Source organism: Ranitomeya variabilis, chromosome 5, assembly GCF_051348905.1.
Source record: "Ranitomeya variabilis isolate aRanVar5 chromosome 5, aRanVar5.hap1, whole genome shotgun sequence".
NCBI lineage: Eukaryota > Metazoa > Chordata > Amphibia > Anura > Dendrobatidae > Ranitomeya > Ranitomeya variabilis.
This window is the reverse complement of record NC_135236.1, coordinates 651,634,368-651,654,714: the sequence shown is the minus strand read 5'-3', so window position 1 is coordinate 651,654,714 and position 20,347 is coordinate 651,634,368. Positions and strand designations below refer to the sequence as shown.

Genomic DNA, 20,347 nt, shown 5'->3' with positions numbered 1-20,347 from the left:
TCTATCAGTACCGCACCTTCATTTGTATGCACTGGGGTTAGTAGTGCACTATGCCGAAAACCTTCACTCTAGTCTTTACGTGATATAAGATACGGTAAAAAGTAATATATAACATATGAAGGGTATCTTTTAGGGGGTACCTGGTCCCAGTTTTTCTTATAATGCTCCCAACTCTGCATCTACTAGAAATTGATAAGCATTGGATGAAAGAAGAAACCCACTATCGTCCAGGGAATCGTCCATCGTCCAATGTCTGATATTGCGGCTCAATCAATAAAAATTTTTGGAATTGAGATGCAATACCAATAACAGCCTATAAACAAAGGTGGCACTGTTTCAGATACGCAAAAAGAGACCCTCTTTTGTAATCCTCTTTTCTGAACTTCCTCTTTAAAGGGTTTGTACCAACTTAATAAGTTATCCCCTATCAATAGAATAGGGGATAACTTATTGATCCCTGGATGTCTGACCACTGGGAACCCCAGAGATCCCAAGTTCTCAGATTCTGCCATAAAACATTAGCTCCGTCACAGCTATAGTGGCCGCGGCCGGTACTGCAGATCCACTTCCTACCATTTGGACCTTTAGAACCCACCTGCAGCCACTATAGAAATGACGGAGTTGCGATTTTCCAGCAGCATTGGAGAACTCCCGACTGCCACTGGTAACTTCCTATCTGTGGAAGTGCCACTCCCACCGATCAGATATTCATGGTCTAACCCATGGATAGCTCATTAATAAACAGTGAGTGGCCAACCCCTTTAACTATAAACCAATCACAAGGTTTATAGATAAAGCCTGAAGCCTCCGACAATCATCTGTATTTTGTGTAGGAACCAAGTGGCAGACAATCTAGACAAGCTCTTTAAGGGAATGTGTCAGTAAAAAATTACCTATTGTTTAAAGGGAACCTGTCACCAAGAAAATACAGTCCAATCTGCAGGCACCATGATATAGAGCAACGGAAGCTGAGCAGATTGATATATACTTTTGTGAGAAACTATTCAGTATAGCCTGTGTTCTCATCATTTAATCCTCTGCTATTTCTGGGATTTCCTGTCCAGTGGGCGGTCCTATCAGTGACTGACAGCTCACTCTGTGTGCACATTTATACGTAGAAAGCTTTCAGTCACTGATAGGACCGCCCACTGGGCTGAATAGTGGTGGCGTGGATTCCTTCATCGTGGAAGAAGTCTTTAATCCGCTTGGCTACCTCCATATATCCCAGAAATAGGAGAGGATTAAATTATGAAATCATGGGTTTTACTGAATATTTTCTCCCAAAACTATATATCAATCCACTCATCTGCCCCCTGCTCTATGACATGATGGACAATATCTTCATGATGATACAGTAGGTTCCCTTTAAATTAGGTTTTTATGTCAAATGTATTTTCAAACCATGTATGATCACTTTATTATTATTTTTCACATCACTACATAAAAAAATAAAACATCTTACAATTTTTACACTGGCCTTTAGGCCTAATTTGAGTCTCCTACTTCCTGTTGGGCACACGGATATTAGCAACAATATGCCAGGTCAGACCCGATCTTTTCTGTAGAAGCATTAAGTGAACATACTGTAATCTGAGCATGTCCCAATCTGAGCAAAGGTAAGGAGGGAGTGGAAGGAGATGAACTGTTACATCAGCTATTAGGAATGGATGGATCTTGGATTACCTTTCATTGTAATCCTGTCTGTGACGATAATGAAACTGCTGAAAAGTAATCTGTCTAGAACCAGATGTGTGAGGCCAGTATAAGGCCTACTAACCAATGTAAAAATTGCAAGGTTTCCGATTTATACATTTATCTACTTGTACTACAGACAGGGATATGGAAAATTGAAAAAAAATGTTATTAAAAATGCAAAAAGTACATTTAACATAAAAACCTTAGTTAATAGTGAGTAATGGCACATAGCTAGAATATGCATTCACGTAATACTGGGGAGTCGGACATCAGAGACCATCAACAAGTATGAGAACGAAGGGGCTGCAGAGCTGCTTTACAGTTTTTTCCTGCTCAGTGGGGGAAGAAACGACATTTTGATCTCTTCGAATTACATTTTTTCACATCGTTGCAAAGACTAAAAAACTCCAATTCTAGCATTTCAATCTTTTTTTTCTCATTATGGTCATTTTACCAATCAGGTTTATTATTTTTATATTTTAATAGATCTTTCTTATATGGACAGAGCAATGCTAGACATGTTTCTTCTAAAAAAATTTTTTTTTTTTAAATTTCTTTATTTTTAATAAAGCCTAGATAAAAGAAACGAGACCCTACATATGATGTAATGGTATGACATAAAGTCATGGCCAAAAGTGTTGCTATTGATCCAGAAAATGAAATATTTCTCCCAGAAAGTTATTGCAATTGCACATGTTTTGTTATACACATGTTTATTTCCTTTGTGTGTATTGGAATAACACACAAAAACAAGGAAAAAATAGATATTTTAATGAAATCGACATTTGAATGAAATGAAACGCTATGGCAGGAGACCCAGGAATACCCCACCGCTGACAGAGATGTAAAAATGCTAGACTGACTGCAGTTAGACAAAATATTCATGAGTAAGCCAAAATCCTTCTTGGAAAACGTTTTGTGCACAAATGAGACCAAGATAGAGCTTTTTGGTAAAGTACATCATTCTACTGTTTATCGAAAATGGAAGGAGGCCTACAAAGAAAAGGACACAGTACCTACAGTCAAATATGGTGGAGGTTCAAAGATGTTTTGGGTATGTTTTGCTGCCTCTGGCACTGGGTGCCTTTACTGTGTGCAAGGCATCATGAAATCTGAAGATTACCAAAGGATTTTTGGTCGCAATGTAGTTCCCATTGTCAGAAAGTTTGGTTTGCATTCTAGGTCTTCCAGCAGGATAATGACCCATCAAGAAGCACCCAGAAATGAATGGAAACAAAGCACTGGAGAGTTCTGAAGAGATCAGCAATGAGTCCAGATCTAAATCCCATTGAACACCTCTTCAGAGAGAAAAAGTACTTGAACTCTATAGCACCACCTGTTGGTAACAGTAATCCTATGAGTCACTATCGACCCTTTAACGAGTCTTGCAATATGACAACATAAAAAGCCAAATAATAATGTCAATTTACAGACATGGTGTTTCGGGGTATTACCCCTCATGAGTGCAAAGTATGAGATCAGACCTGGCTAGGTAAAAAGCTCTGGACTGAGGTTTAAGGGGTAACGTTTCTACGTTTCTCTTTGTGAAGAGTGACATTTTGACCCTAAGTAAGTACTCTTCATCTTTTAAGATGCAATTTGCATATTAAATTTCCCAGATGAGCATTGCACAGCAAATAAGCCTCGGGGCATTGGCATGTCAGGGCCGGTATGTCATTCTCCACAAGGAGAAACAATATCCCTTAGACCTCTGCCTAGAGCCTCTCACCTAGCCAAATCAGTTCTCATACTTTGCACTAATGAGAAGCAATACCCTGAAACACCATTTCTGCAAATTGAGACTCTGATTTGGCTTTTTTCTTAAGTCATATTGCAAGACTCATTAAGGGGTCAATAGTGACTTGTAGGATGGCTGTTTCCAAAAATTGGTGCTATAGAGTTCAAGACCTTTTCCTTTCTAAAGAGGCAATTTGCATATTCACTTTCTGGGCCAATTTCAAGGGTGCCAATGCTTTCGGCCATGACTGTGTGTCTGGAAGGGTTTAAATAACTCTTCATGAAGAAATTTATCAAAACTGTCATTGACGATTGCCCATATCAACCAGTCACAGTCCTGGTTTCAATTTGCTGGAGTAATTTAAGAAATTAAACCTGAGCTATGATTGGTTGTTAAGGGAATCAAAATAATAGAACAACTGTCAGGGCCGGCTCCAAATCTATGCTGAATCCCAGTCGGTCACTATTTACTTTGAATTGGTCCTTGTCACCTGCCAAAAGCTATATATATATATTTTTATCTTTTTCTGCTCAACAGAGTTGTAAGAATGCATGTTTTGTTTTGTTTTTTTAATACGAGCTGTAATTTTTACTATTAACATTATAGAGTCCATACAACTTTCTGATTGTTTTTTATTCCATTTTTTTGGTGAGAAGACAAAGTGACCAAAAACCCCCAATACATTTGCCATTTTGATTTTTTTACTTCATCATTCATCATATGGGATAAATATTAGGATATTTTATTACTTTGTACAGTTCTGTACTTGGCATCAGCTTGTTATTTTTATCCCACTCATGGAGTCTGTACAGTTTTTTAGTATAGTTGAATAATTCCTCTATAGGGAATACGTCAGCAGGTTTTTGCTATGTAATCCGAGGGCAGCATGAGGTAGGGGATGAGACACTGATTTCAGCGATGTGTCAATTATTAGGCTGAGTGCTGTAGGTTCAATACAATCAATGTTTTATCAGCAGGAGATTATCACTGCCTGACTAGCTGCCCATGTGCTTCCGAGTCCAACCACGCCCCCACCACTGACAAGCAGCTCACTTTCAATATACAATGTACACAGAGATCTTTTTGAGTTCTTCTACATCTAAAGACTCTTGATTGTATCACAACTGCTGCACCCAGTAAACTAAGTGATACATCGCTGGAATCAGTGTCCCTTTTTCAACCTGATGCTGCTCTCAGATTACGTAGCAAAAACCTGGTGACAGATTCCCTTTAAGCAAAGGGTCTATAAAGAGCGTTTTTAATTTTCTGGAATCCAAGAAGTATCTTTTCTCCTTCCTGAGATTCACATGCTAAGCATGCCTAGATGAGGAGACTTAAAGCCGCAATGCTCCTATTGCTACGTCCAATAGGTGGCACTAGAGTTCCAGTTCTCTTCCTCTCTGAAGAGACAATTTGCATAATTAATTCTGGAACATCTGTGTGTTTTACAGGAACAGTGTGACTTTACATTTCCACTGGGGTGAAGAAGCTTTCCCCGCAGAAGATTAAAGATACCCAAAATGCTATTCTAGCCTCAAAAAGTGGTAAAACCCAAATCTATATGTAGTGTACCAACACATACATACCAATATGGTGGTGACAATATACGTCCTGTTTTGCACTCCAACAGAGTCATTTCCAGTTTGGGCATCTGTAGCCAGAGGGATCAGTTTGTCATCTTCATTCCACGTAGCTATCTGGTAATTAGGAAAGAAAATGAATTATCCATGATGGGCGCCTTTATATTTGCATGCAACCAAATATTCATACTACAACACATGACTTTTTTTTTCTGTAAGCAGAAGGTAGAACCGAAGGGAAAAGCGAGAAACTTTTTTTCCGAGATCTATGGCATTGGGTAATAAATCAGTGATTCCCACTTGGTTTGGCGCTGCGTAGTGACGGTGTATTGAGTGTGGGTGTCTTTTACAAGACAATTTAAAACTGTCAGTCAGTGGCAGCAGCTCCGGCTGTCAAGTGCCATTAACGAGAGCGAGGACTCATATTTCCGAATAATCTTGTAAACACCCCACGCTGTTATTGGGATATACAAGGACTTTGGTCTATCGGGTTTATCTTCAATTAGATCTCATTTTAGTGGATTTAATACGATCCCTTGGTTGTGTTGCCTGTGTCATCAGTCTCAAACTGTGATTAGCTGTGAATTATTGAATTGATATGGTCATTGACGAAGACGATTAGGGGGTAATTTTCCTTTTTCTCATGGGAAACCCAATCCAATAGTCTGGAGGGTTTGAGGTACCGTAATGGGGACAACGACATGGCTCGTACATAGTTTGGTCTTTTCTGTGAAACCTGGACGATAAAAAACAAGACCAAAGAAGAACAGACGCCTTTGAAATGTGGTGCTGGAGTAGAATATTATCAATACTATAGATGGCAAGAAGAACATACAAATCAATTTTGGAACAAATCAAGCCAGACATGTCACTAGAAGCAAGAATCCCCAAGCTACGACTTTGTCAATTTTGGAGATATCATACGAAGAGAGCAATCACTGGAGAAGGACATCATGGTCAGAAGAATAGAAGGAACAAGACGTAGAGGAAGACAAGCAACCTGATGGCTTGATACAATCAAATTAACGGTGGAGAAGACCCTGGTGGACCTATCTAGGCTTGCACAAGATCGATCTTCCTACAGATCATTCATCCATCAAGTCACCATGGCTCAAGATGAAGCTGAAGGCCATTAAAAAAATTGGAGTCAAGAATATTGTGCCAAAGTCCAAAATGTCACTCAGTAAGCCGAGGCAATGATGAAATTAGGCTACAATGATAGAACATGTGTTTTATGACATGTAAGGGAGCACTCCTACCATTGCATACCTATGTTGTTGCTTTACTATGTGCACCATTCTCATGGTTTAGATGTATAGGACCTTGCACCTTTGAAGCTAACACTAAAAACTGTGCACAAGCAGGCACGATAGGCAATGTAGGGTCTGTAGTCACGTGTGTGAACGTAGTAGTAGTATAACATCACACAGGCTCTAGTGTATATTTTATGTGAAATTTGGCACACTAAGAGTGTGTTGCATGAGATACAGAGTGCATAGTACTGTTTGTGATAGTAGTGGTCCATGGAGAAAGCTTGGACCTGTCAGTGGTCACCGGTGTATCAGAGTGGACTACTTCCCAGCCATCAGGTAACAAAACCTCATGAGCCCCACTAGCCTGAATTTCCCAAGACAGGGTTGGACCGGAGCCTGCAGTGCATCCATAAACTTACCATGAGCTGCCTTGTAGTTGCCAACCTGTATGCTAAAGGTTTTAACTGCATTACTATTAGCCACAACCGTAGTCACTAAACTGTGTACCAAGGACTAACTGCCCAGTTAACTGCCAAGCTAAGTCTGTAACCCAGGGATGGTCCGGTACAGAAGAGGACACCTGTGTAGGAACAGAGTACGGGACCTTTGCAGTACAATAGTTCATGATAATACACCAATTTTTTTGTCCCTGTAAAAGAATTTGCTATCTGCTTTGAAGAAGGTAGGGGTCCCATTACCTTCTGATCACCTGTGCAACTGTACGGGTTGCACTAAAGGTATGTCCACCCTTTGTAAGCAATATGCCCTGCACTCCATTTGGAGTAAGGTTTCAGTTGATCTGCGCCAGAACTGAGTCTACCTTTCTCTCAATGTCATCCTTGAGTCTAGTATATTGACAGGATCAAGAGGTCTCAAAACCAACCTTTTTAATGACCTGTATGGTAGATTATCTTCATTAACATAGGAAAAAGAACAGCTCACCCCTATGGAGGCTACTGTGAGATTCTCAACCCATTCTTGCCAGGTATAGCACAACGAGGATCCAAAGAAAAAAGTTCTCCAGTTGTCTTCTACAGTAGATAAAATATTAAGCTTTATTCCAACATACGAAAAGAGTAAGACATCTTCAAGTATATCCAAATATACTGTGCATATCTTCCTTTTCCTACACGTCTCAGATACTGGTGAGCGAGTACACTCGTTGCTCGTTGTTGTTTTCCCGAGCACGCTCGGGTGGTCTCCGAGTATTTGTGACTGCTCGGAGATTTAATTTTTGTCGTGGCAGCTGCATTATTTGCGGCTACTAGACAGCCTGATTACATGTGGGGATTCCCTAGCAACCAGGCAACCCCCACATGTACTCAGGCTGGCTAGCAGCCATAAATCATGCAGCTGAGTCAATAAAACTAAATCTCCGAGCAGTCACAAATACTCGGAGACCACCTGAGCATGCTCGGGAAAACCCGAGCAACGAGTATACTCGCTCATCACTAGTCTCAGACTGTAACTCAGTCCTTATTATTGGAAATGTATTTATTTATCCATTACTGGGTTACAGTCTGAAACGCATAGTAAAAGGAAAAAGAAAAAACATATTTTGATATAGTTGAAGATGTCTTACTCCTTGAATCCATGGTGGATTAATGGATGTTGGAATTAAAGCCTTCTATTTTTCCTGGAAGATGGTTGGAAAATGTTTTTCTTTACATAATCTACATACCTGCCATATGGTATCTTCGATGGATGAATACCTCCACAATAAAGAAAATTGATGTGCTGCCATATAAAACCAAAGGCAAGCAGAGCAGGTGCAGGATAGGTCCAGGCAACCATACAACACAAGAGTATAATCGTGTGCATGATGGACAAAAATTATGTTGTGTTTCTGATTTTGCAACTTTATTTTGGCAACCATTAGGTTAAAGGGTTAAGAAAAATGCCTTTTTTTTTTCTAAAGAATAACATCACTTCCATAAAGGGGAACCATCACTAGGCCAAGAGGTAGGTTGATGGGTGAAGATGACGAACCAAACAAATGTTCATTACGTCAAAGTGGCCATATGCATTTTATCCGAGATTGGCTGCTACAGTTGCCGTATGGGTGACAAGTAGTGATGAGCGAATATACTCGTTACTCGAGATTTCTCGAGCATGCTCGGGGTCCTCCGAGTATTTTTTAGTGCTCGGAGATTTAGTTTTTCTTGCCGCAGTTGAATGATTTACATCTGTTAGCCAGCATAAGTACATGTGGGGGTTGCCTGGTTGCTAGGGAATCCCCACATGTACTTATGCTGGCATATCAGATGTAAATCATTCAGCTGTGGCAAGAAAAACTAAAACTCCAAGCACTAAAAAATACTTGGAGGACCCCCGAGCATGCTCGAGAAATCTCAAGTAACGAGTATATTCACTCATCACTAGTGACAAGTCATAAACTGTATAGTCAGTGACACTAGGTGAACAATGAAAAATAATTATTAGAAGATTCTGGGAATTTCCTAAGAACGCTTCTTCACAGAACGATCACTTGTGGACTAAGGGCTCTTGGATGTAAATTTCATACACAACCAACTTCTAATACTTTTATGGTGCGTCATCAGTGGGCAAAAACAACCATTCTTCGTACTGGACAACCCCATTCAAACCCAGCTAAATTGGCCATAAAAAAATTCTACAAAACCTATGTACTCACCTCTCGAACCAACACTGTTCCACCCATGTCAGTGCTATGACTTGCGGGGTCTCGCGACAATGACAGTCGATCGGCTGCAGCCTTTCATTATTCTGACAGAGTAGAAGTCTGCTCTGTTAGGAAGGAGTTGTCCAGTAGTGGACAAAGCCTTTAAATTTCATCCATTGATCACTTTTTACAGGTGAAACTATTCATTTTAAAGGTATGGCCACTGTAAAGCCTCTTGATATAAGAAGAGACTGAAAATACCTTGACATTATTGTCACTGGTTCTACAAAACTATTACTTATCAGAACTTCAAAAGAAGAGGAGCAAAAGTCAAAAGCCACCTAGAAAATGAAACACAGCAGTGCTGGCCTAGGCCGCTACGTAATATGTCATTGTAGGTCGGAATCGTAGATTGACCATCTGTTCAGTTCTCTTGGTGGTTGTGGTGAGCCATGGCATTATGAAAAATGGGGACAACCTAAGTAATCTTTAATCCTAGGACTACTGTTCTGGTGGACATAAGCAAGATAATATAGCGCTGTATTAGTAGGCAAGCAGACAGTGAGTTATTAAGACACCAGTATCCTCTGCTCCAAGTCATTTAGAGCAGAAGATGAATCACTGGTGACAAGATAGAGGATAAAGGCTGGAATGAGGTCCTCATCTTTGCTTCCTTGGGATTTTGCTTCCCTAAGGGTGTCCCAGTCCTTGAGGGTGAAGAGGAGCAAACTCTCCCATGGTTCCTAATTACAGCATATAAAATCCAGAATAATCTCTTCACTTTGCACAATAAAAAAAAAATATAATCTATCAATATGAATAGGGATTAGCCATCAATGATCCTATTGTCATCTTTTAGTATAATTGCATAAATCAATATTACTTGTGAATATATGAAACACATTTCTTAGAAGGAGAATTTAACATGTATATACATTTCCAAAAGTCTCCTTTTCTTGACAGCAGTCTCTTAGGGAATGGTTTAAAACAGGATTGAGTCCACAGAAAATCTGACAGTCACAGGGAGGAGAAGAGGAGAGGATACGTAGCATCATATGGCAGCCATGAAAACATAACACATGGCTTGGTTGGGTCACCAGGCACCCCCTCTGTGTTGTCCGTATGCTTCAATAGGCAATTCAACAAAGAATGTCTTTATGGGGCTGCTTTTTTTTACCAAAAATACAGATTTGATGGGCCCCGATGCAAGATTTGGTTGGGCCTACCACCTTCATCCTGGTATATATATATATATATATATATATATATGTATATATATATATATATATATATATATATATATACATATATCCCTCATCCTGGTATATGTGTCCCTTATCCCGTACCCCATCCTGGTATATATGTCCCGTATCTTGGTATATATGTCCCTTATGTTGATAAGGCCCCATCCTGGTATATATACGGTGGGGAAATTCTGTTTTTCTATTGTATTAAATACTTATGTCATGCAATAAAATGCAATTTAAATATTTAAATATCATACAATGTGATTTTCTGTTTTTTGTTTTTAGATTATGTCTCCTATAGTTGAAGTATACATGCGATAAAAATTATAGACCTCTCCATTCTTTGTGGGTGGGAAAACTTGCAAAATCGGCAGTGTATCAAATACTTCTTTTCCCCGCTGTATCCCCCATCCTGGTATATATATCCCTCATCCTGATATATAAGACCCTTATGTGGCGCCCCAGGGTCCTGGTCATCGCAGTGGTATTGCTTTCCTCACGGGGAGAGTGATACTACGTTTGGAGGCAAAGAAGGATAACTGCATCCAGGTATCACAAACATGCAACACATTTCACACTCCAGACCACCAGGGGGAACTTCTGCTCCTATTTATTAGGTCACTCCCCATATATGTATATAACTGGTAGTCTGTAGGGAAAGTCAGTCAGTTCCAGACAGGAGTCAGTTCCTGGAAGAGCTCCAGACAGGAGTTCTGTTAGTTCCAGACCAGAGTCTGGGGAGGACAGAAGGTTAATGGAGCTGTGCATGCCCTCAGAGCTGCAGCTCCCAGAAAGAGACTTTGAAAGGCAGAATTGTATTGCAGCGAGCATGAAGCAAGTCGAAGCAAAGGAGAGGATACCAGAAGGGGACCAGCCCTGCTCAAGCTGTCTCCTTCTGAGGTGCAACATCCCGGTAGCTGGAACACCGAGGGAGTAAGGACCTCTACGCCTTATTTCAGAGACCGGTAGGACAGCTAATTGCAGGTTACCTACACCCAGGAGGCACAGTGACACCTACAGAGCCGGGTTATCTAAGAGACCTTATAAACAGGCTTAAGTCACCAGTCATACGGGTTTGTCCTATCCTATACGAGGGACAGAGAGCGAAACATCACATCTGTGAGACCCTTATGTGAAGCCATAGGCAGTAAGGGACTACACCACCACAGCGCAAGGGAAGGCTACTTATTTCCACCTGGACAAGGGGACTCCGGACTTGCCTCCAAACTGGCCGGATTCTGCCTGCCCTGTGATCTGGTGCCCTGGACTGTGGATGCTGAAGTCTTCCGTAAAAGGTAAAGAGACTGCAACCTTGTGTCCTCATTCTTCTCTGCGCCTTTCACCACACCACCATCAACACACTGGGAAACCCTGGTGACATACTTCACCTGTGGGAAGGTATACCATCTAGCTTCCATAACATCACCCCAGCGGACCCCTTAAAGCAGCATCGGTCACCCTGACCGAATACCACAGGTGGCATCACGAACATAACCTCTATCCCTTTAAAGACCTTTCCCTTTTACACGGATGTCCCAGGGCCACGGACCGGGTCAGCCACCGTGACATCCCCCTGTGAACTGCAGGACACGGTACCGAGTACCCCCTAGCCCTGACGGGGCTCTTCACTTATCCTGGGCCCCATTCTGGTATATATATCCCCCATCCTGGTACACATATTTCCCCCATTCTGTCGCTGTTCTTTAATGCATAGAAAAAAATAAACAGTTACACACCTTCCCTGAGCTCCACCACCATGCAGCATCCTCCTCTGATGCTGGCAGCTCACTACAGTGTGCAAGCAATGGGAGAGCATGGCTGACGCCATGCTCTCCCATTGCTTGCACACTGTAGTGAGCTGCCAGCATCAGAGGAGGATGCTGCCATGTGCCTCCAGTCAGGTGTCAACATCAGCTGCGGGGTCTGATTGGCCGGCATCGTGTATTGCTGTGTATGGACCCAACTGGTCTTTGCTCCCAATACACTTCAACTGAATGTGCGTCTGAGGACACACATCCAGTTGAAGTTTATGCTGGCGTCAGCAGGCCCCCACCCACATGGACCTGGTTGACCTCTCCGACCATGGTTTTTACACCCCTACATATACTAAATATGTACTGTAGCTCTGTATGTTGTAGCCTGGCAGCTCTAAATAAGGCATCATGGACAGGCTTTGTGCTAACTACTCTGTCTATCCGGTCCAAAGGGGACCATGGCCTTCACACTTCTATCCATGTACAAGTATTTGTACTTATGCAGTGCCCTAGCCCTAGGTTTAGCCCATGGAGTAGTTGCTGGCTGCTGGAACCGGATGGCAGGTAATGATCAGAACCAGTAAATACAGACTGGGGGCAAAAATCAGGCAGGAAATAGGGAGAAAACAACCTGAGGTCAGAAACAGGAATCAGAACTAGTACAGCAGGAGCGAGGGTGTGAACCAGGTTAAGCAGAATTATAACCAGCCATGGGAGATGGGCCTTCAGGAGTTTATATAGTGAGCAGCACCACATAGGACTTACAGTTCACAGTAGGGAGTTAATTTTAGGCCAAAGAAGTAGAAATTAGCCCCCAATCTCCCCCAAAATTAAACTGGACTGTCACTCTGCAGCAATGGTATGGCGTCACCCAGCGACAGAAGTAGAGACTAGTGTTGAGCATTCCGATACCGCAAGTATCGGGTATCGGCCGATACTTGCGGTATCGGAATTCCGATACCGGGATTCCGATACTTGCCGCGTATCGGATACCGGAATCGGAAGTTCCAAGATTCAAAATGCAGAAATTCAGCCAATGAGAATGATTCCAAGTGTGGGCACATCCTGTTTAGCATGGAGGGCATGAAACTACTGGCAAGGCTGTGATTGGCTGCTGAAATGATGTAATGATGCAGTTTAAAAGTCGCTGGCGCCATTTTGCGATCACTCTGCTGTGAATTCAGTTAGTGACAGGACACTGTTTGCTGACTGAGGGACAGTTTAGAGATAGCGATTTGCTTCTTTGTGCTTTCCAAAGGCTAATTTAGCAACCGCTGTGTTCACCTACTATTCACCTTGCTTTTGCCTTGTAGCGCTGTTTTCACAGCGATCTGCAAGGTCTGTGTGTGTGTGTGTGTGAGTGCAGCCCACTCTCTAGTCTGAGTGCAGCCACATAGGCCATCCATAGCTGGTTGTATTCAGTTCAGGGAGGGTGGTTCATTGCCTCATACTGTTCTTTTTTTTTTTTCAAGTAGTGTAGTCTGCTGCTAATTTATTCAAAAAAATCCTATTAGTGTCTTTCCACCCGTCTCCAGCTAATTTGTGGAAAAACACTACATAGGATAACGTAGAGGAGGGTTTTTGGGCCTTGCAGCGCCGTTTACGGCTGTCTGCACGGTCTCCGTGTGACTGCAGCTCGCCCTGTAGTCTGTGAGCAGCCGTAGCCTGGTTGTCTCCAACTCAGGGTTGTTCACTGCGTCATACCGCCAAATCAATTTTCATTTTGTTTTAAGTAGTGCAGGCTGCTGCACATTTTTTCAAAAAATTCCTATTAGTGTCTTTCCACCCGTCTCCAGCTAATTTGTGGAAAAACACTACATAGGATAACGTAGAGGAGGGTTTTTGGGCCTTGCAGCGCCGTTTACGGCTGTCTGCACGATCTCCGTGTGACTGCAGCTCGCCCTGTAGTCTGTGAGCAGCCATAGCCTGGTTGTCTCCAGCTCAGGGTTGTTCACTGCGTCATACCGCCAAATCAATTTTCATTTTGTTTTAAGTAGTGCAGGCTGCTGCACATTTTTTCAAAAAATTCCTATTAGTGTCTTTCCACCCGTCTCCAGCTAATTTGTGGAAAAACACTACATAGGATAACGTAGAGGAGGGTTTTTGGGCCTTGCAGCGCCGTTTACGGCTGTCTGCACGGTCTCCGTGTGACTGCAGCTTGCCCTGTAGTCTGTGAGCAGCCATAGCCTGGTTGTCTCCAGCTCAGGGTTCTTCACTGCGTCATACCGCCAAATCAATTTTCATTTTGTTTTAAGTAGTGCAGGCTGCTGCACATTTTTTCAAAAAAATCCTATTAGTGTCTTTCCACCCGTCTCCAGCTAACTTGTGGAAAAACACTACATAGGATAACGTAGAGGAGGGTTTTTGGGCCTTGCAGCGCCGTTTACGTCTGTCTGCACGGTCTCCGTGTGACTGCAGCTCTATCCGTTGTCAGTTCAGCCCCCAAAAAATAAATAAATAATAAAGTTCACCAAACACACCAGTTACACCACTTTACATTTGTGTAGGCCACATTAGCTCATATTAAAGTCTAGTCCACACTTTAGAAAATTAGTGTTTCTTATACCTGTTAGGAGGAGTTGCTCAGGAATAAGCACACAAAGCCGTTAGTACTTTTCTGCTTATCTTTATCAGTCAACCAAGATGAAGAAGGCAGTGAGTAAGGCACGTGGGCGTGGGCGTGGGCGCGGAGCAGGGAGGGGACGTGGGGATTCTGTGCCTGCTGCGGGCACCGGTGACTCATCAGCACCCACTTTCACCAGGCAACAGTCATTCATGCGCAGCTTTGTGTCAGAGCGCCGTACACCGCTGCTGCGTGAAGAACAAATTGAAGCCGTTGTCGGATGGATGGCAGCTAATGCATCAACTTCAATTAGTGCCACATCCTCTCAGACACAGAGCACTGGAGAGCATCCATCTGTCTCTTCACCACCTGCCAAATTGCCCAGGCAGACAGAGAGCCCAGGACAGGAGCCGTCTCTACTTCTGTTCTCTGAATCTCTTGGCTTGGAAACAGGGGGCCAGCCAAGCAGCATTGGAGAAATGGAAGAAGAGGCAAGGTGCAGTGATGCCCAACAGCTTTTTCTCTCTTCCTCTGAAGAGGCGGGTGGGCCAGTGGCTCCGGTCACCACATCGCAGGCCGCATCAGCTGATGATGACACTCAGGTGCCACTTACTGGTGCGTGCTCTGCTGCTGAGACTACCCAGGAGGAGCAGTTGGGGGCAGAGGGTAGTGTAGATGATGAGGTCCTTGACCCATCTTGGCGTGAGGGACAGGAAGGTGGTGGGAGCAGCTCTGAGGAAGAGATTCCCCGTACGGCCCAAAGAGGGAGAGGGAGGGGGAAGACTGCGGATCCTGCAGCCTCCGCTTTGGCACCCATTAGGAGCATGTCTCTTCCAAAAGCCAAAAAGGGCGCTCCCAAGACTTGCAGTGCCTGGTCCTTTTTTGACACAGATGCAGATGACATTTGCTATGTCAGATGCAAGGTGTGTCATCAAAAAGTCAAAAGAGGTCGAAATGTCAGCAACCTCAATACCTCCAACATGTGGAAACATGTGCGCAACAGGCACCCGGCGGAGTTAGAAAAACACACTGAAGAGCTAGGCCAACCAACAGCGGCAGCTACCACCTCTTCAGCTCGTGTTGCCTCTTCCTCTAGCTCACACGCAGCTGGTTCGGCTTCCTCCCAGGATCGCCGTGGAAGAACCTCTGGCCCTGTTGTCCAGAGACCCGCTGTAATTCCACCCGCAGCACCACTTTCCCAGTCATCCACACACTCCCAGCCCAGTCTACAGCCATCGGTAGTACAGGCATGGGAGAAAAGGCGGCCTTTCTCGTCAAACCACCCACGAGCACAGGCTCTGACTGCAGGCATTGCCAAACTTCTTTCACTGGAAATGCTGTCATTCAGGCTGGTGGAGACTGACAGCTTCCGTGACTTGATGTCATTGGCAGTCCCACAGTACAATGTGCCCAGCCGCTTTTACTTCAGCAGGCAAGCCGTCCCTGCCCTGCACAAGCATGTGGAGGGACACATAAAACACGCGCTACTGAACGCCGTCAGTAGCAAGGTCCACCTCACCACCGATGCGTGGACCAGTCAACATGGACAGGGGCGATACCTTTCCCTCACTGCCCATTGGGTTAATGTCGTTGAGCCGGGTACAGACCGTGCGAGTGGCGCAGGACGTGTCCTGCCCACTCCAAGGATTGCAGGAATCCATTCTGTACGCATTGACTCCTCCTCTTACACCAGTTCCTCAGAATCATCGCTGCAGGAGCCATCACAGTCCACCTCCACATGGACCCGTGATGAACGTGTACCTGTTACGACCGACATGAGCACAGCCGTGGCCAAACGTCAACAGGCCGTCTTGAAATTAATTTTTTTTGGGAATCGTAGCCACACAGCGCAGGAGCTCTGGAATGCCATCAAGCAGGAGAGCGATGTGTGGTTTGTGCCAGCGAATCTCCAGCCAGGCATGGTAGTGTGTGATAATGGCCGAAATCTGGTGGCAGCTCTGGGCCTCGGCAACCTCACTCACATCCCATGTCTGGCACATGTGCTCAATTTGGTCGTGCAGAGCTTTTTGAGGGACTATCCGGATCTTGATGCATTGCTGCACAAGGTCCGCCTAGAGTGTGCTCACTTGCGGCGTTCCAGCACGGCAAAAGCGCGCATTGCGGCTCTGCAGCGCCGACACCGCCTGCCGGAACATCGCATCATATGTGACCTACCTACCAGGTGGAATTCCACGTTACATATGTTGGAGCGGTTGTGTGAGCAGCAGCAAGCTGTAATGGAGTACCAGCTGCTTCAGGCGCAAAGAAGTCGCAGTCAGCGCCGTACAGACTTCACAACTACAGAGTGGGCCACTATGAATGACGTCTGCCAGGTTTTGCGTCCCTTTGATTATTCCACGCGGATGGCGAGTGCAGATGATGCACTAGTCAGCATGACTGTCCCCCTTATCTGCCTGCTTGAAAAATCACTGCAAGCGCTAAGGGATGATGTTGTGGAAGAGGTGGAGGATGAGGATTCACCATTTCCATCATCTTCTGGACAGTCAGCGCCACGTGGTTCCTCACAAATGCGTAGGCAGGGGACAGTTTGTGAGGAGGATGAGGAGGAGTCAATGGAGGAGGAAGACATCCGTCCAGAGGAGGGAGTTACCGAATTGTCCAGTACTCAGTGTGTACAGCGAGGGTGGGGTGATGACGAGCGGGCAGAGATCACGCCTCCAGCAGGGGACAGCGTTTCTTGGGCAGTTGGCAGTCTGCAGCACATGGTGGATTACATGCTGCAGTGCCTGAGAAACGACCGCCGCATCGCCCACATTCTCAACATGTCTGATTATTGGGTGTTCACCCTCCTCGATCCTCGCTACCAGGACAACGTAGAAAGCCTCATCACACCGTTGAACCGGGAGCGAAAAATGCGGGAGTACCAAGACACACTGGTCAATTCCATCATCTTCTCCATTCCAACTGAGAGAAGTGCTGCTAGTGCATTCCAAAGCAGCTCAGTGCGTCCAGGCAGTGGTGGAGGCTCTGCACAAAGAGGGAGCAGAAGCAGTGCCTCTGCCCAAGGCAAGACCAGTATGGCCCAACTGTGGCACAGTTTTCTGTGCCCCCCACAAAAGTCTACACCATCACAGACGGCTCCAGTCAGCAGGAGGCAACGGTTCCGTCAGATGGTGACAGACTACATGTCTTGCCCTCTTGCTGTACTCCCAGACGGCTCTTCCCCTTTCAAGTTTTGGGTCTCAAAGCTGGATACATGGCCAGAGCTAAGCCAGTATGCATTGGAGGTGCTGTCTTGCCCTGCGGCCAGTGTATTATCGGAACGTGTCTTTAGTGCTGCAGGTGGTGTACTAACTGACCGTCGCATGCGACTATCCTCCGATAACGTTGACCGGCTTACTTTCCTGAAAATGAACAAGGCCTGGATCTCGCAGGAATTTGCCACTCCTCCTCCTGATTAAATAATTAGGTCACTGTATACGTTATCCAGGTCTCCTGTTGTGTTCATCTTTCTACCACCTGAACTTAAATTCCTGGGCTCCAACACCGCCAGTTGAGGCTCAGAAGTGCCGTCTGCAGTCAAAACATACGACCCAGTGTTATTGGGTTTCAGTAACGTCAGCTGATCCCCAGCTGTGTAGCCGGCAATGTGTCATGCGACCGCCACGCTGACACAACAACTGAAATGTAAGGGAATCTGTCCCCCCCCCCCCAAGGCGTTTGTTACTGAAAGAGCCACCTTGTGCAGCAGTAATGCTGCACAAGGAAAAGGTAGCTATTTTGGTTTAGCTCCTTGCACACGCAGAACTTAACACTTATAAAATGTGTCCACTGATACCGTAAAACCGTCCCGGAGGTGGGACTTTCCTTCGTAATATGACGCAGCACAGCCGTCATTCCTCCCCCCCCGGCGCCGCGCCCCGGCTCCTCAGCGTTGTTTGATTCCGTCCCGGAGCCTGCGCTGTTATGTTATCCCGTGGCCAGGCACACTTAGCGCTGCCCGTCTTCTGGCATCATTTGGTGTCAGGATGGCTGCGCCTGTGCGGCCGCGCTGGCCGAGAGCCCGCCTCGCAGTGTCTTCTGATTTAATCCCACTGGGGGCCTGGGATCCATGGACATGCGCAGTGCATATCTGAACCTCCACCTCTCACTCATCTCCCTATGGCTTCTTCAGACTGTTCGGTGTCAGCTGGTCCCTAATAGCATGCCACGGCCGTGACACCGCACAGTCTTAAGAAGCCGTAGGGAGGGGAGTGAGAGGCGAGGATATGCACTGCGCATGGCCATGGATCCCAGGCCCCCAGTGGGATAAAATCAGAAGACACTGCGAGGCGGGCTCTCGGCCAGCGCGGCCGCACAGGCGCAGCCAGCCTGACACCAAATGATGTCAGAAGATGGGCAGCGCTAAGTGTGCCTGGCCAAGGGATAACATAACAGCGCAGGCTCCGGGACGGAATCAAACTACGCTGATGAGCCGGGGCGCGGCGCCGGGGGGGTAGGAATGACGGCTGTGCTGCATCATATTACGAATGAAAGTCCCACCTCCGGGACGGTTTCACGGTTTCAGGGGACACATTTTATAAGTGTTTAGTTCTGTGTTTGCAAGGAGCATGATCAAAAGAGCCACCTTTTCCTTTTGCATCTTTTGTGCTGCACAAGCTGGCTCTTTCAGCTACAAACGCCTTGGGGGGGGGGTTAAAGGTTCCCTTTCGACTTTCTCAGGCTTCGGCCTACATTGTGTTCCTCTGCTTTTCCACCTGTCCCTGGGCTCCAACACCGCTAGTTGCCGTCCAGAAGTGCTGTCCGCACAGTCCCAACAGTCGCTCCTCTGTTATTGGGGTTCAGTAACGTCAGCTGTTCCCCAGCTGTGTGTGTGGCAATCCCTCCTACCTCCTCCTACCTCCTCCTCCTCCACCTGTCCCTGGGCTCCAACACCGCTAGTTGTTGCCTGGTAGTGCTGTACGCACAGTCCCAACAGTCCCTCCTCTGTTATTGGGGTTCAGTAACGTCAGCTGTTCCCCAGCTGTGTGTGTGGCAATCCCTCCTACCTCCTCCTACCTCCTCCTCCTCCACCTGTCCCTGGGCTCCAACACCGCTAGTTGTTGCCTGGTAGTGCTGTACGCACAGTCCCAACAGTCCCTCCTCTGTTATTGGGGTTCAGTAACGTCAGCTGTTCCCCTGCTGTGTGTGTGGCAATCCCTCCTACCTCCTCCTACCTCCTCCTCCTCCACCTGTCCCTGGGCTCCAACACCGCTAGTTGTTGCCTGGTAGTGCTGTACGCACAGTCCCAACAGTCCCTCCTCTGTTATTGGGGTTCAGTAACGTCAGCTGTTCCCCTGCTGTGTGTGTGGCAATCCCTCCTACCTCCTCCTACCTCCTCCTCCTCCACCTGTCCCTGGGCTCCAACACCGCTAGTTGTTGCCTGGTAGTGCTGTACGCACAGTCCCAACAGTCCCTCCTCTGTTATTGGGGTTCAGTAACGTCAGCTGTTCCCCTGCTGTGTGTGTGGCAATCCCTCCTACCTCCTCCTACATCCTCCTCCTCCACCTGTCCCTGGGCTCCAACACCGCTAGTTGTTGCCTGGTAGTGCTGTACGCACAGTCCCAACAGTCCCTCCTCTGTTATTGGGGTTCAGTAACGTCAGCTGTTCCCCTGCTGTGTGTGTGGCAATCCCTCCTACCTCCTCCTACCTCCTCCTCCTCCACCTGTCCCTGGGCTCCAACACCGCTAGTTGTTGCCTGGTAGTGCTGTACGCACAGTCCCAACAGTCCCTCCTCTGTTATTGGGGTTCAGTAACGTCAGCTGTTCCCCAGCTGTGTGTGTGGCAATCCCTCCTACCTCCTCCTACCTCCTCCTCCTCCACCTGTCCCTGGGCTCCAACACCGCTAGTTGTTGCCTGGTAGTGCTGTACGCAC

The 20,347-nt window shown here is 45.8% G+C and overlaps 1 protein-coding gene across 4 annotated transcripts in view; it reads right to left on the bottom strand.

The window, feature by feature from the left end:
* Window positions 1-20,347, bottom strand: part of GRIA1 (glutamate ionotropic receptor AMPA type subunit 1) — a 325,697-nt gene that overhangs the window by 79,580 nt on the left and 225,770 nt on the right. For all 4 annotated transcript variants that reach the window (XM_077266385.1, XM_077266386.1, XM_077266387.1 and 1 more), the window contains exon 9: window positions 5,020-5,130. In XM_077266385.1, the coding sequence (XP_077122500.1) occupies window positions 5,020-5,130 (111 nt within the window). The remainder of the gene's footprint in view (window positions 1-5,019; window positions 5,131-20,347) is intronic.